Source organism: Bombus flavifrons, chromosome 1 (assembly GCF_040668555.2).
Source record: "Bombus flavifrons isolate JBK064 chromosome 1, iyBomFlav1_principal, whole genome shotgun sequence".
Taxonomy (NCBI): domain Eukaryota; kingdom Metazoa; phylum Arthropoda; class Insecta; order Hymenoptera; family Apidae; genus Bombus; species Bombus flavifrons.
In genome coordinates, this window is record NC_138442.1 from 20,101,885 (window position 1) to 20,115,796 (window position 13,912).

The following is a 13,912-nucleotide window of genomic DNA, read 5'->3' on the forward strand; positions in this document are numbered from 1 at the left end:
TCTGAAAGGATTGAATATTCAAGTTGCGTGAAAGATGGAGAAAAGTTGTGGGACAATATGGCACCTAATATATGGTTCAGTAAATGTATATCGAATCGAAATGTAAATTGGAACAAACTTTTCGGGTGACCCCCCAATATATTCGTTTATTTTGTTCACTTTTCAGATCACACGCACATTTTACCGTGACATTTTATTTTATTCGTGCGACCATATTTCGATATTTGAACTATTGAAACGAAATTATCGAGTAATCGAAATTATGGAGCGATTTATCGAAAGTAAATACGCGCATGTGCAGTATAGTTTCATTTCACGCTATGGACATGGAACGAATGGTGAGATGGTTAGATGACTCATTATGCGTCTAGAATGTGACAGAAGTGATAGTTTATAAAGAAATTGGAGATTTGAGATTTTTACATTTGTGCAATTGAAATTTTATAATACAATGGATCCAGCATTGCTTAGAGAGCGAGAGCTCTTTAAGAAAAAAGCTCTTACAACACCATCGTGAGTATTATCTGTGAATTTTCTTTTCTAACCTCAACTTTTGTAGAAAGTATATGTTATGTTTAAAGCAAATATTGAATTTACGTAAATTTTGTCGTAAAGCTCACGCAATAATTTAAGTGTACGAATTATTCGAACCAGATTGTAAGATATTACAAATTACGATAAAAGATATTAAAGAGATAGATACAAATTCCAACATAACTTATATACAATTTGATAGAATATTGTTGTTTGTTTGGTTCAATATTGTAGGCAATGAATTTTGTTCTTATAGGGTGGAGAAAAGGAAGAAGGAACTGGAGAAAGATACCACACGAGATGAGCCATTCAAAAAAAAGCCAAAACTATCCTCCGTGTCTAGCGGACCCAAACTAGACATAGTTAACTATAAAACCATGTCTGGCAGTACGCAATATAAATTTGGTGTGTTAGCCAAAATAGTAAAGCATATGAAAGCTAGGCATCAAGAAGGAGATGATCATCCTTTAACGTTAGAAGAAATCTTGGATGAAACAAATCAATTAGATGTTGGATCCAAGGTCAGTTTAATAATGCATTAACACGTTGACTGCCACTCGTGTCTTCAATTAAATCTCTGTAAGGCCATGCATGCCGCAGTACCAAGCGTTCTCTGCTAGGTACTCCCATCGATATTTTAGTAATGTGGGTCTCTCAAGTGGTGGTCTCAAGAATGATCTCTCGTTTCGTTTGTTCGCAATATTAAAACCACTAGCTGTTGTTGAATATAATGAAGAAAAGTGTGGTATAGATTATTCCGACCAAATGGTTTCTTATGCCACCACAATTAGAAAAGGATTCAATCAACCTCAGCTATGTATAGAATGCTTTAAAGTTTTACATTCTAAATAATCTTTTTAATAAACCATTTTCGTATTACTTCTATAACAATTCAATAGCTTTATTATTTCCTCTGGAATATCTTTTCAAATATCTACGACGATCTTTCGCAAGTAGTCAAATAATCAACACCCGAATACGGATTACGTGGCCCTACCAGAAACTTTGCTGACACCCGAATACGAGTGTCGTGGCAGTCAACGTGTTAAACAATTTGTGAAAATATAGAGATACAATGCTATTCTTGCATTAGGTAAAACAATGGCTTCAAACAGAAGCTCTCATTAAAAACCCAAAGATAGAAGTAACTTCAGATGGTAGATTTGTATTCAAAGCTATGTATAAGATTAAAGATAAAAAATCCTTACTGAGATTATTAAAGCAACAAGATTTAAAAGGTCTTGGCGGAATACTATTAGAAGATATACAAGAAAGTCTGCCACACTGTGATAAACATTTAAAGGTATGTAGAAGCATGATGATACCGATATAATTGATTACAGTATACCAGTTTTGTCAGCAATTTTAATAGGAACTTAATAATTTTAGAGTTTACAAAATGAGATATTATTTATAACAAGACCCTTGGACAAGAAAAAGATTGTATTTTATAATGATAAAACAGCACAGTTCCCAATAGACGATGAATTTCAAAAGTTGTGGAGGGCTGTTGCAGTTGATGCAATGGATGATCAAAAAATCGATGAATACTTAGAAAAACAAGGAATACGATCTATGCAGGATCATGGTCCCAAGAAACCAGCCCCGATTAAACGAAAGAAACCTGTTAGTAAGAGAAAACAGTTCAAAAAACCAAGAGACAACGAACATTTAGCAGATGTTTTAGAAACGTACGATGATACGAAATAAATACAAAATGATCCTCGAATTTTGTAAAGAAACTAAATCTATGACCTAAGTGTTAAAAGAGAGATAAGAATGTTTTATTATCATAACTTTTTACGATCATTATGTAAGAGAAATTGTCTATTTTGGAGTTAACATGTTAGTGTTACATATCACAGTGATATAATAAATAAGAAATATTTATTGTCATAATTTCATTGTAAGTACAAAATAAATATAGATCAATTATATATATATTACATGTTTCCATATCTATCTAATCTATTCTCATGTAGGATACATTTGTAATCAGCCTCACAAAGTGAACAGATACAATTTTCATATGTATGTTATAGCAAGATAGGACGTGAAATTTTGATTCAAATATTTATATCTTGCGTCAAATTTTTACATACATTAATTGATATTAAAACTATAAATTCTTCCATTAAAAAACACGGGAGTATATTAAAAAACTGTGCTTACATTACATGTTGACAAAATTATAATATGAAACTTCTAAACTTTACGTATTGTATATGATTTACATAATATATATAAGTCAAAAAACATTACACGATGTTACATAAATCTTTGGTAATTAAACTTTCAATAACAAGTACACATATATAGATAAGCTATGTATCATTCAGTTTTGATTCGTAAGATTGTATTATAAATTTTTTTTAAACATTTCTTTTATAAAATTTACATATATATAAATTTTATAAAACGATATATATATATATATATATATATATATATATATATAAGTAGATATGAACTGGTTTTACACGTGTATTAATCTTTTGGAAGCGCCGAGTCACTTTTACCTCGTGAATAAGCACGCGTCGCTTTGCTACCAAGCATTCTGTCCAGTAAAGATTGCTTATTCCTTCTTCTAGCTGCCAGAACTTCTCGACACAGTTCATGGAAAGATTCAGCAACTTGTGTGACCTAAGAAACCATATTACACTTCGGTAATAAAATTTATGTACGAAACTTTGTTTCTAACTAATAATAAGATTAGAAGTATACCTGTTCCGCGGCAGACACTTCACTGAACCAACATTCAAAATCTTTCGCAAGTATTTCTCCCTCTTCGGTGCTAACTTGCCGCAAATGAACCATGTCGGCTTTGTTTCCGACCAAAGCGAGGGGCATCGTGGCTTCGGGATCAACCACCGCCAACGTTTCCTTCGCCTTTCTCACGAAATTGAAAGAACCCCTGTCGGTTATCGAATAGACTAAAAGTAATCCATCCGCCCACTGTACAGTTTCCGTAGAAGGTAATTCATCTTCGCTCTGTAACGCCGCGATAGGACGCAAGAAAAGCACGAAAGAATTTGATTTGCTTTCGACCATGAATGAAATCGTCTCGACAAATGTACATAGATCATTACGATCATCGATAAATACGTTACCTTCGGGCAGGTGTCCAAAATTTCGAAAAGGATCGGTTCACCGTCGACCAACACTTCGTGTTTATATCTGTTTTCTGAAAAAAAAGAAGAAAAGACAAGAATGAAAAGAACGATCGGAAGATTCTTTTAATGTGAACCATAACTTGTGTCGATAAATGTTAGACGATTTAAAACGATCAGCATCCTCGATGCGGCAACGGAAAAATTGTGTAATAAATTTTCACCACGAGAACGCGTTGCAACAGAAAGATCAGGTAGCTATCGCGACCGTTAAGTAGATCTTTCCAGCCCAGTCTAGTTTTAGATCTCGGAGAGAACACGTGCTCGCAGAGAAGCTGCTTGCTCATCCTGTCCGCGTCTCTGTATTTGTACAAAAAAACAAGTTTTGTTCGAGTATCAACCTCGCATTAGTACCAGTCCTGTCTAGTGTCAAATTCGTTTTCGATAAATTTAGATCAGACGCGGACCAAGATACGCGCAGGGAGAGTATAGGCGGTCCCTGAGGTGCCACGCCGGTTGTTGGCAATTTTTCAAAAAAATTCATCCGTCTATTGTCCACTCTATTCACATTTCATCGTATTTTATACCGCATCGAGTAACCGCATCTTATTGGCCACTAGTTCGTAAATCGAGATGTTCCTTACCCGACTGGTGATCATATTCCCCGATGTATCTCCTTGTTAGAAACCGCACTGTCAATGCTGGAATTTAAGAACAATACACGTTGTTGAAACGTTGTTGAAACGTTATTGTTCTATGTAATCTAGAAACGATCGGGAATCACTCTGTGTAATTATTTGTTAAAACACACAGTAGTAGTTGCGTTCGATTCTGTTTCTATTAGTATCTGTATAAGTTTTCTTTATTATCGTGCTTATTCACGAGCGTGACACTTATTAGATCGTCATCAATACAAATCAATACAAATTCCATGCACACGCTTGTTAGAAAGTTGTCAACCTATGCTTTCTTTAATCGTGCGTCCTATTTACGTCGATTCCTTTGCTGTCTGACGTATAAAAATTGTTCTAAATGTAAAGTAATTGTTTTTTGTTTACAAAAGAAGAATGTAGTACGCCATATTCGATTATTGATTTTATATTTGATTTATAGGAAATGCAGACAACCGAATTCGAACCTCCAGTTCCCTCGACCTTCCCTCCATTTTGGATCAGTCGAAATCATTTTCCACCTGATATTGTGAGAACGTACGCGATCTTGCTCGATACGATGCACGCGTTCCGACATATCGTGATTCAATCGAGAGAAACGAGAGCTACAGCCTAGTGACCCGCTTCGAGGCACACCGCACTATTTTTACCTCGAACTCGAACCTGCCACGGCGCCACAAAACCTTGTACACGCGTTAAACGTCACCATGGTGTGTTTCGTCTTAAGTTCAATGAAAAGTGACCTGTTTTATAAGCGCCGCGAACAAGTTTCATTCGAGCAAACTTGAGACAATGCGGTCGAATTGGAGTCGGCTAGCCAGCAATCGAATGGATTTGTCAATTTTTGATAGCGTTGCGAGGAATTTTTATTCACAGAGATGAAACATTGATTCGTGAGAAGTGTGAAAACCGAAACGTTGATTTTTTCATACAGAGTACTCGAGTTTTAAAGGTAGCTAAAATATCAAAACTGACCGCAGACTGACGTTCCTGAACGTTCACCCAAGACTCTGCGGTGTGCTTTATTTCATGATTGACAGGACCACCTGAACATTTCGTGAAAAACAAATTTATTGCTAATCCGTGTATTTACGTTCGAGTCCTTAGACCAACATCGTTTCGGCGCTTTCCCTCGTGTGGATCATTAAAAGTTCGCCGGTTATTCGTGCCAATTTTCTGCACGGATCAACTCCGTTATACGAATCGCCTTTGTTCCCTGTCTTTCAACGAACCGAGCAATTATTTGCCGAGTTAAAAATACGTATATACGATGGAAAGTATACATCGTATGGGAAAACAGTATCATCGTTGTTTCGAGATATACAGACCATTGGTCTCTCGTTTATTCGCGAGGAATTGACAGGGCGGTTTAATCGTTTATAAAACGCGATTCAAGGAAATTTTGAAATAAAACTTTATAAATAGGACGCGAGCGTGGTTTGCGGTCAGTTTGAAATGTACAGTTGCTGGGGCCCAACCAATTATGTACTCACCTATGCTTTACACGTGCCATTACCAAAAATACACGCGGTTGGCTCCTTTCAGGGTCCCAACCGCGTTTATCATACGCACACAAATACACCTATCGCGTGGATATATGCAACGCATGCACTTGTACTTGAATCAATCGTACTTGAGATACTTTTCAGCGATCGTTTTTATACGAATATTAATCGAAATAATTTAATTCCTAGCGGATAATTACATTATCTCGCGAGGAAAGATCTATTTCTATTAACAAGTATAAAACAGACAAACTAATACGTTTCCACATTTGTTGATTATTCTGTGTTTTAACCCACTCGTACCTAACGTTACAAATTATTAACTAATTAAGAAATAAATTGGCTTCGTGTTTTAGTGCGTTGCGTAACATTTACAAAAATATCAGAAAATATATGTCTCCATTGTTATATCATTCTCTACGTTAATCTACATTAATAATTGATAAAAACAAATTTTTCTCAAAGTTTAAAAGACATTCAGTCCTGAACGTCCGTATCTAGTAATTTACGGTCTTGTAATTCGAAGTAGCATCAGAGTTGAAATTGATCTTCGATACGATGGTAAATCTCGCTTTCATTAAATTTAATCGATAATTCATGCCATAAGTGTGATTCGGTATTGTAAAGCAAAAAGTCAAGGGAGGACAATCGACGTAACAATAGTACAAATGCATCACAGGAAAACGTGGAGAAACAGCTCCTTCCTTGGGATATCCTTACGATCTATTTAATATAACACTTTCTAATTGCGCGCCTGCATGGTACTGTATGCAAAGGATTACGGTTAATGTCACGCCCGTTACCATTATAGCAAAATTAAGCGCTACCGCGTGCGTTAGCGTGCCCGCGTTGAAAGCGAGTCGAGTGAAAATGCGAGGAAAGCGGTCGAATTCTAACACGCCAGCCGATGAAAACGAAGTAACAGTGCTAAAAGTAAAAGCGGATTTTACATAACTATCCCAGCGAAACTTGGCATCTGGTATAGCAAAACGTATTCAAATGTATCAAAACAACTATTAGTATAAATAACGTCGATTGTTGTAGACCATTTCTCGATCTCAAGCAGAAGACAATGCCGGATCTCGGCGCGAATATTTCTGAATGTAGTATGAATGTAAAACAATAAGTAAACTATGCATTTTTATGCATTCGTGAGAAATTTGAGATTGCTAGAATGCGCGTAATACGCAAAAATATGTGAGACATTCAAAGTATCGCTTTTATTATAATGTCCAATAGTTAAAACAAATTTCTGCAAAAATTTCGTTCCTTTGATCGCGGTTATAAAAATACGAATCTGTACGAATATCCGCAGTTTAGTGATAAGGCGTTGTACCCACCGCTTTTTCCAACTCCAGGCGCTCCAATCACGGCTACCTTTACCTCGCATAGCGAACTCTTCTTCCTCCGAATACCTCTAATCGCATTTGACGTCATACTCCGCGCATTTGTCACTGCACAAAGTGTAACAAAACCATGTAGCGCGTGATTGCAAGACAGAAGAAGCGTCGCGGACGAGCGGAACAGACAGGGCGCGTTTCCGTGACGCGAGATCGCGTGTGCGTGGCCAGCGACCAAGCAAAAATTTGTCACGATTACATTTTTACTTGGCTGGTTTCCATGTCGATAACACCTTTGAATTTCATATAAGACATTGGAATACCGGCACAGGTGAGTCCGTATACGAGGATTCCGTCTGCCAAGAAAAACACGCAGTCCAAGTTTGTAAATTCGCGTACGAACGGTAAATAATACCAGTTCGGTGTCAACGAATAAACAAATTTAATCGCGAAGATAGATACGGAGAAGAAATTGGACGATAGTTTTTGATGTTTCTGGGACGAAATTACTGTTTACTCTCGTTTACCCATCACTAATTTGTACATTCCGATCTTAAGACTCCGGTGGACGTTCTCGGATATAGTACACGCGGTTCCATTTACCGGGTGTCCCGTGTCTCTTTCATCGAAATCAAAACGGCACCATCTGCGACGATCGGCCGAGGCATTCGCCTCGTGTTCCCCTTCGAACGAAAGTTTAAATACGCCGTGCTCTCCTGTTCCGTCGGCTACGGGTGAAAGAAGAGGAAGAGGGGTGCGATGGAAGAAAGGAGAAACGAACGCGATGGAAAGAGCGGGAATCGAGGTGCGTGTACGGACGTCGTCGTCTGGAAAGAGAAGGGAAGAGACGATGGGTACATTAATAGAACAGTTCGCACATGTCCCGTGGAATTCAAGGAATTTACTCCGGCGTCTAACAATGTACCACCGCGGCACGTAAGTCTCGTTACGGATCAAGCAGTTCGCTGGCTTAGACATGACCGTGTTTTGGTCACGTATCATGCGCCTGAACGCCTGATAAACGATTTATCATACATTAAGATTAAGACAATTTATATTTAGATTTCTTACTCCTGTATATATTTATAAATTATCGTATGTTTCCTTTTATAATTGACGAGCTCGGTGAAAAAGTAATCGGGATACGTCTGTCCAAAGATGAAACGAATACGGGAAACTACGATATAAATAAGACGCGTACTTGTTGGAAAGAAAAATGGTAATAATGTTCTTTCATAATAGCAGTGAGATTTTTCGATATTTGGAAATACAGGGAGCTTCCAGTATTAAAGTTTAATATGACACACGGTTTCTTCAAGTTAGAAATTTCATCAAATTTTACCAATTTTAGCTCCGAGCTCCTCGATCGTTCTTTTCTTCGTTTTTTTTTTCTTTTTTGAATTACGCAGAGGGAAATAATTTTCATATGAAAAGTGAAGATATCGGTCGATCGTATTGCACGCGTCTTTCAATAACTCGTACTATTAAAAACTTCGCGTTATTTTTATTTTATCGCATACTTACTTACCAGTCGCCTAGAACACACCGATGTACCGTTCCTTCAGCATTCCTCGCCGCACTTTCTATCAACTCGTACGACAGGCAGACATCGCGGACCCTCTTGGAGCTCTTGTATTAAACGGAAGGGAAAAAGGAGCCGAGCGTGCACGTGAACTCACGACGATACTTTCGTCCCTACTATCCGAGTCGTTGGAAGTTTCCTTTTCGTAGACGATGTTGCGAAGGGAGTAGAGGTACGGTTAATCGCGCGAAACAGGGCGGAAGGGATCGATATTGGAAAATCCACGCGTTCTCGAAACGACAAGAAAAACGGAACGTTCGATCGAATGTATCGTTGTACGTACATATATCGAGCGAGTCACGTGCTTCCTGACAATTTCGCGGTTCCGTTGCGTGATCCGACGCGCTTCTTGGTCTCCGCACGACTGTCTCTCCCCATTCTCTTTTAGCGACTCGTGAGTCCGGGCCTCCTTTATTGCTCTTAAGCCACGTATATACGCGCCGATATCCACTTCCGGCAGCAGCCAGAGCGCGCACCAACGGCAAGTTTTGCGTTTCAAAAACTCGCCCGCTTTCTGTACGTTCGACGATTCGCTTACCAATTGGCGCTGCATCGTGATAAATATTGACTTAACGAACGTGCCACGGTCAGTCTCGTAAAATGAGTCGACGAGATATTTTCACGACCGACCACTTCCGGATGCGTCGTGGGAATCGAACGAAAATCTGTTTGTAAATGGACGAGTTCGTGGAACAGAACGATCTTTCGGTTATTATTTCGAGCATACGCTATGCACTTCGCGTCTGTTCCAGATAAGACAAATAAACGAAGAAACGATATTTCGAATTTATTGCAGTTTCACGACGAAGAAACGATATTTCTACGATCGTTCGTAAATCGAGCGATCGCGATGTGCTTATTAACGAGATTGCGATTATTCGATGCGGCAGAGTATCGGTTTTGCCGACGGTCTGAGTTTCACACGACGACAGGTTTAACGTCCTTGGCTAGAGGAGCCACTCGTCGGTTAACCCTTGGTTCTCTTCCTTTCCGACCTTGTCACGCTCCAAAGCCGCTCTTCTCGTAGCTTCCGGACAACCGCCGAAGATCCAGTTTACTGCTCGTAGCAGAACTGGCTTAAATTGATCTGAATCATTAAAATAATTTGGTTCATCGAATATATTCATCGCGGAATACCTTTATATCGTCTATTCTTACTATCCCTTTTTCCATTTGTAGCTTTTATGCCGCGATATTCGATCATGTTCAGACGCTGATATAAATGTGATTTATCGTAGAATTCGATTTTAATTCACGTTCTCTCAAAATTTATTCTCTTTCACTAGGAAAATTGACGATATACGCTAGTCATATAAAAAATGCAAAATAGCGATACGATAAAAAGGAATTGGAAAATCCTTTTCTGTTCTGAAATTGATACACGTATCTCGAAAGTAGAAATAGAAATTTATACGGCAATTTCGCAACGTAAAGGTCAAGTAACTCAAGAGAAAAGTACTTGAACCTACTATTTAAGTTTGGTTCCATGTAAGTGTCATTGTAGTAATCGAAGACTTCGGAGTCGTTCGAACATTTTTCGCACAAGGGATTTTCTCTTTGAGGTTTCTCATCGAGATCGTGCTTCCTAGTCACTCGTTCTCCGTGTTGAGAATTTTCATCGTCCGCTTCCCCTCCTCGATCGGTGAGGTAAAAACCGTCGTTAGAACAGAACTGTGTCGATTCGTTTCTAGGCTTTTTTCTTCGAGTGTTTGGTATATTTTCACGCGAGCGTCCATTTTCTTCGTGTTTCTGACAAACGCAAACAAAATACAAACTTACTAATAGTAAAATAGAAAATGTTCTCAAAATACTGCAAATATTTATTATAGATAGGGTAGTTTATTTATTATAGAAACAATCGATTACTCGTATACCTACTTCGTAGCCATTTACGTGTTCTTTGCGAAAATCTACTTTGCGATTATTATTCGAATTGATTTGCTTCATAGGACGTTCACCTACGTAATTATAGTTCGTATAATCGACCGTATACAAGTGTTCCGTGCTGTCTTCAATCTTTTTCTGCAGTTTCGGAGTCACCATGCTTCGAGACGATCTTAAACGATGCTTTATGGAATTACGATATTCTCATTAACATTTGTCACGTCGTACGGTGTATCATTTACTTTAAAGCATTCTTTGCATCAACCGACGAATTGGATGTAACGTTTGCTCTGTTACTCAAGTTTGCTGACGATATGGAGCACCCGTTGCTCCCGCAACACTCACCGCCGCACTCATATTGGCTTGTTCGATACAACGATCTATCAACAGAGTACCGTGAACCATTGCCTTCCGACATCGAATTAAATTCAACTTCTTTCACGTACGTTTCTACTTCCTATATTTATGGAAATTTGTCAATCGATCTGTTACGTCTTCCGTAGAAACGCGAAATTTCTAAGTATTTCATATTACCAAGTCTATTACCTGCTCGTTATGATCTCTGGTAGGTCCCTCTTGTTCTGAACTCGAAGCTTCCGCTTTCGACGATAGTTTATCGGTGGATGTACCACATTCCCTGTAATCCACTCTCACGTATGGATCTTCAACGATCACCATGTCATCCCTTTCGTATTTTTCATCGAACATTGCCAGCTGCTGTGGACTGCCGCTGCGACGAATAAATTTATTATTAAATAAAATAATTTGACAAACGTTATATCGTTAAGCTCGATTGGATTTATTGTGTTTCTTGCCTGATTAAAAGCGCGTAGTTCTCCATTGCTGACTCGTTAGAGTGTTTCGAACCAGACACGCTTGTTTTCAGGTATTTTTGGCCATCGTTCATCTTGTCGGAGTAAAAATAGACAGGTTTGGCGGTTTCCATAGATGGCTCGTGTTTAATCACGTTACGAAGACGTTGACGCGATAGTCGATTGTCTTTATACAGTTTGCTTCCTTTTCTCTTATCTTTGCTTCTATAACGTATTTAGTAACATATTTGGAATAAACATATCGTTAGGAATTTATTTTCTGGCGAAAAATATCTTTGTAATTACTTTCTTTCGTTTTGTAAAACGACAGAAAATAATTCTATATATAGGGTGGTTGGTAACTGGTGGTACAAGCGGGAAGGGGGTGATTCTACGTGAAAAAGGAAGTCGAAAATATAGAATAAAAATTTTTCGTTTGGGGCTTTGTTTTCGAGAAAATGGACTTTGAATTTTCGCTCGGTACGCGTGCACTTTATCGCGTCTCGTTATAACGGATCTCACTGTACATTGTTGTCTCGATTGACGTTATTTTTTTAATTTTTGAAATTTTGAAATTTTTATTCTATATTTTCGACTTCTTTTTTCGCGTAGAATCACCCCCTTTCCGCTTGTACCACCAGTTACCAACCACCCTATATATACTAACCCTAATACATCGTCCGCGTCGAAGATTTTCGACTTCTTGGCGTAATTTCTTTGGAGTCGTTCGAAAGTCTCGTCGTCATCTTGAATTTCTTGCGAAAGATACTTTTCTATGACCGACGATGGCTCGTATCGGCTGCGATGGCACTTGGATTTCATTTTCTCGTACAAGAATTCACTCTCCCGGGCGCTCAGAGCTGATTTCAAACCATTCGCTGTGAGATCGATCAACGCGTAGCAGATTCGGCGCGCGTCTGAAATATAAATATTTTAACAATTTTTAAATCTACTAAGAAGTCGTAAAACTTCAGCGTAAATGTTTACGTATATGTAGGCTTTAAATACTAAAACACTTCTGGCATTACTATATCTGCACACATACGTATCGTTGGATTTGTTCTCTAATCCGGTATAACGCATACGACTAAAAATATGTACACGATCCTATCAATCGAAAGATGCGAGCGATCTTTCCATTGCTAAAAAATGTAGTCTTGACACGAGTAATTCGTTAACTGTAATATTTTGTATAATTTCTTGCATAGCGTTTTTTTTTTTTTTTTTTTTGTCGTATTCGATTCTGGTCTATCTCGAGCGTAATTCGTTAAACGAAGACCACCGCTCTTTACAAATAAACATCTGATTTCACGTTAGAATTCCGCGTGACAGTGATTTATCGGAATAGATAAAATTATCGTCGAGCTTCTGGAAATAAATCTTTCATCCAGCTTCCGTTTCACTTTAAACTTGTTTTCTTACTTACGCGGTCGCGATTCCGGGATATAGTAGAGAACTACACCAGACAGCATCAGCACAATCAGAGAGAAACGTTTCAGGTAACCGATCCAGGCAAACACGAAGAACGTCTCCTCTGAATAATCTGACGGGCAAAGAAGAAAGTGACTTCGATCATCGAACCAAACGCTTTCACTTACTGTCGCTGTTCCATGATTTTGTCGCGGCGCACTGTATCACGAGCGCGCCAAGCACTGCCAACAGTTTCATCTCTAAAAACCGGACTGCCGGTTCGCCGTTCGTTGGCCGATACCCGATCTTCGATTTACGTGGGAATCGCCATGTTTTTTCAGAAAGAACAAAGTCACGACGGAAGGTGGCAACGAGCCTCTTTGACGCGACGTTCGCCTCCAGGCGAATTATCAGGAAGCGAATTTCACTTCGATCATGTGAATAACGATAAAAAAAAAAAAAAAAATACAAAGACGAACGGCTATAACAGACACATACGAAACGTAAGTAGCTTTTACATCGAATTAAAGCGTATAATATTAACACGTTGGTTATTCAGCGTAATTTTCTCCTTTCTTTTCTCGTGTAACGCCATGTAAAACTTATGATCTAAGAAACTTACATGAGACACTTATCTTCCAATGACTTGGATCGAATGAAAAGGAAATTGAAGTAATGTTACATTAGCGAGGAGCAAATACACATGATGCGTCGTATTATCGGTAAAACAAACTCGTACTGTGTTGTTGATCTGAAAATTACATTAAGGGCTGAGATATGCTACGGTATGGTACGACAGATCGATGCGTCATGCGACGCAGTGAAGCAAACCAAAAGTGACATGCCAGCACGTAATAAGACAAGCGATGATTTAACTTTTCACGAGACAACGATCGTCGAACGAATACTAATTTTGTCTCAAATAAGTGGAAACGCACACGGAATTCCTGGAGTTTCTCGCGTTTTATCTTCTCTGTTATCTTCTAAAAATGATAAGTAAGAAAGGATCAGAATAGAAGGAATGATATCATCGAAGAAGAAAATAATAGTAAATCGATAATATG

General features: G+C 38.4%; 3 protein-coding genes across 8 annotated transcripts; 1 reads left to right on the plus strand and 2 right to left on the minus strand.

Annotated features, from left to right (window-relative positions):
- Window positions 1–313: 313 nt before the first annotated feature.
- TfIIEbeta (transcription factor IIEbeta) lies at window positions 314–2,654 on the plus strand. Of its 2 annotated transcripts, XR_011173415.1 has the most exons (5): window positions 314–513; window positions 791–1,055; window positions 1,628–1,837; window positions 1,924–2,440; window positions 2,517–2,654. XR_011173415.1 is itself a non-coding variant. In XM_069115411.1 (4 exons), exons 1-4 carry the CDS (start codon window positions 452–454, stop codon window positions 2,242–2,244), a joined length of 858 nt encoding a protein of 285 aa, XP_068971512.1. In that variant the 5' UTR covers window positions 314–451; the 3' UTR covers window positions 2,245–2,477. The 2 variants fall into 2 exon arrangements, 1 of the variants encoding a protein (XP_068971512.1); XM_069115411.1 differs by lacking the exon at window positions 2,517–2,654 and having other exon boundaries at window positions 1,924–2,477.
- LOC138181001 (ras-related and estrogen-regulated growth inhibitor) lies at window positions 2,403–10,785 on the minus strand. Of its 5 annotated transcripts, none has more exons than XM_069115429.1 (6): window positions 8,685–9,160; window positions 7,161–7,274; window positions 4,289–4,345; window positions 3,645–3,718; window positions 3,259–3,525; window positions 2,403–3,177 (listed from the first exon to the last, which is right to left on the minus strand). In XM_069115429.1, coding segments are annotated over exons 1-6 (669 nt in total). In that variant the 5' UTR covers window positions 8,686–9,160; the 3' UTR covers window positions 2,403–3,021. The 5 variants fall into 5 exon arrangements, 4 of the variants coding, with proteins under 4 accessions (XP_068971530.1, XP_068971540.1, XP_068971549.1 ...); XM_069115439.1 differs by having other exon boundaries at window positions 8,689–9,159; XM_069115448.1 differs by lacking the exon at window positions 4,289–4,345 and having other exon boundaries at window positions 8,685–9,163.
- A 76-nt stretch (window positions 10,786–10,861) lies between these two features.
- LOC138180982 (uncharacterized) lies at window positions 10,862–13,194 on the minus strand. Its single transcript, XM_069115399.1, has 6 exons — window positions 13,037–13,194; window positions 12,865–12,981; window positions 12,106–12,355; window positions 11,442–11,663; window positions 11,173–11,356; window positions 10,862–11,083 (listed from the first exon to the last, which is right to left on the minus strand). The coding sequence occupies exons 1-6, from the start codon at window positions 13,104–13,106 to the stop codon at window positions 10,865–10,867; spliced, it is 1,062 nt and encodes a 353-aa protein (XP_068971500.1). The 5' UTR covers window positions 13,107–13,194; the 3' UTR covers window positions 10,862–10,864.
- Between the last annotated feature and the right edge of the window lie 718 nt (window positions 13,195–13,912).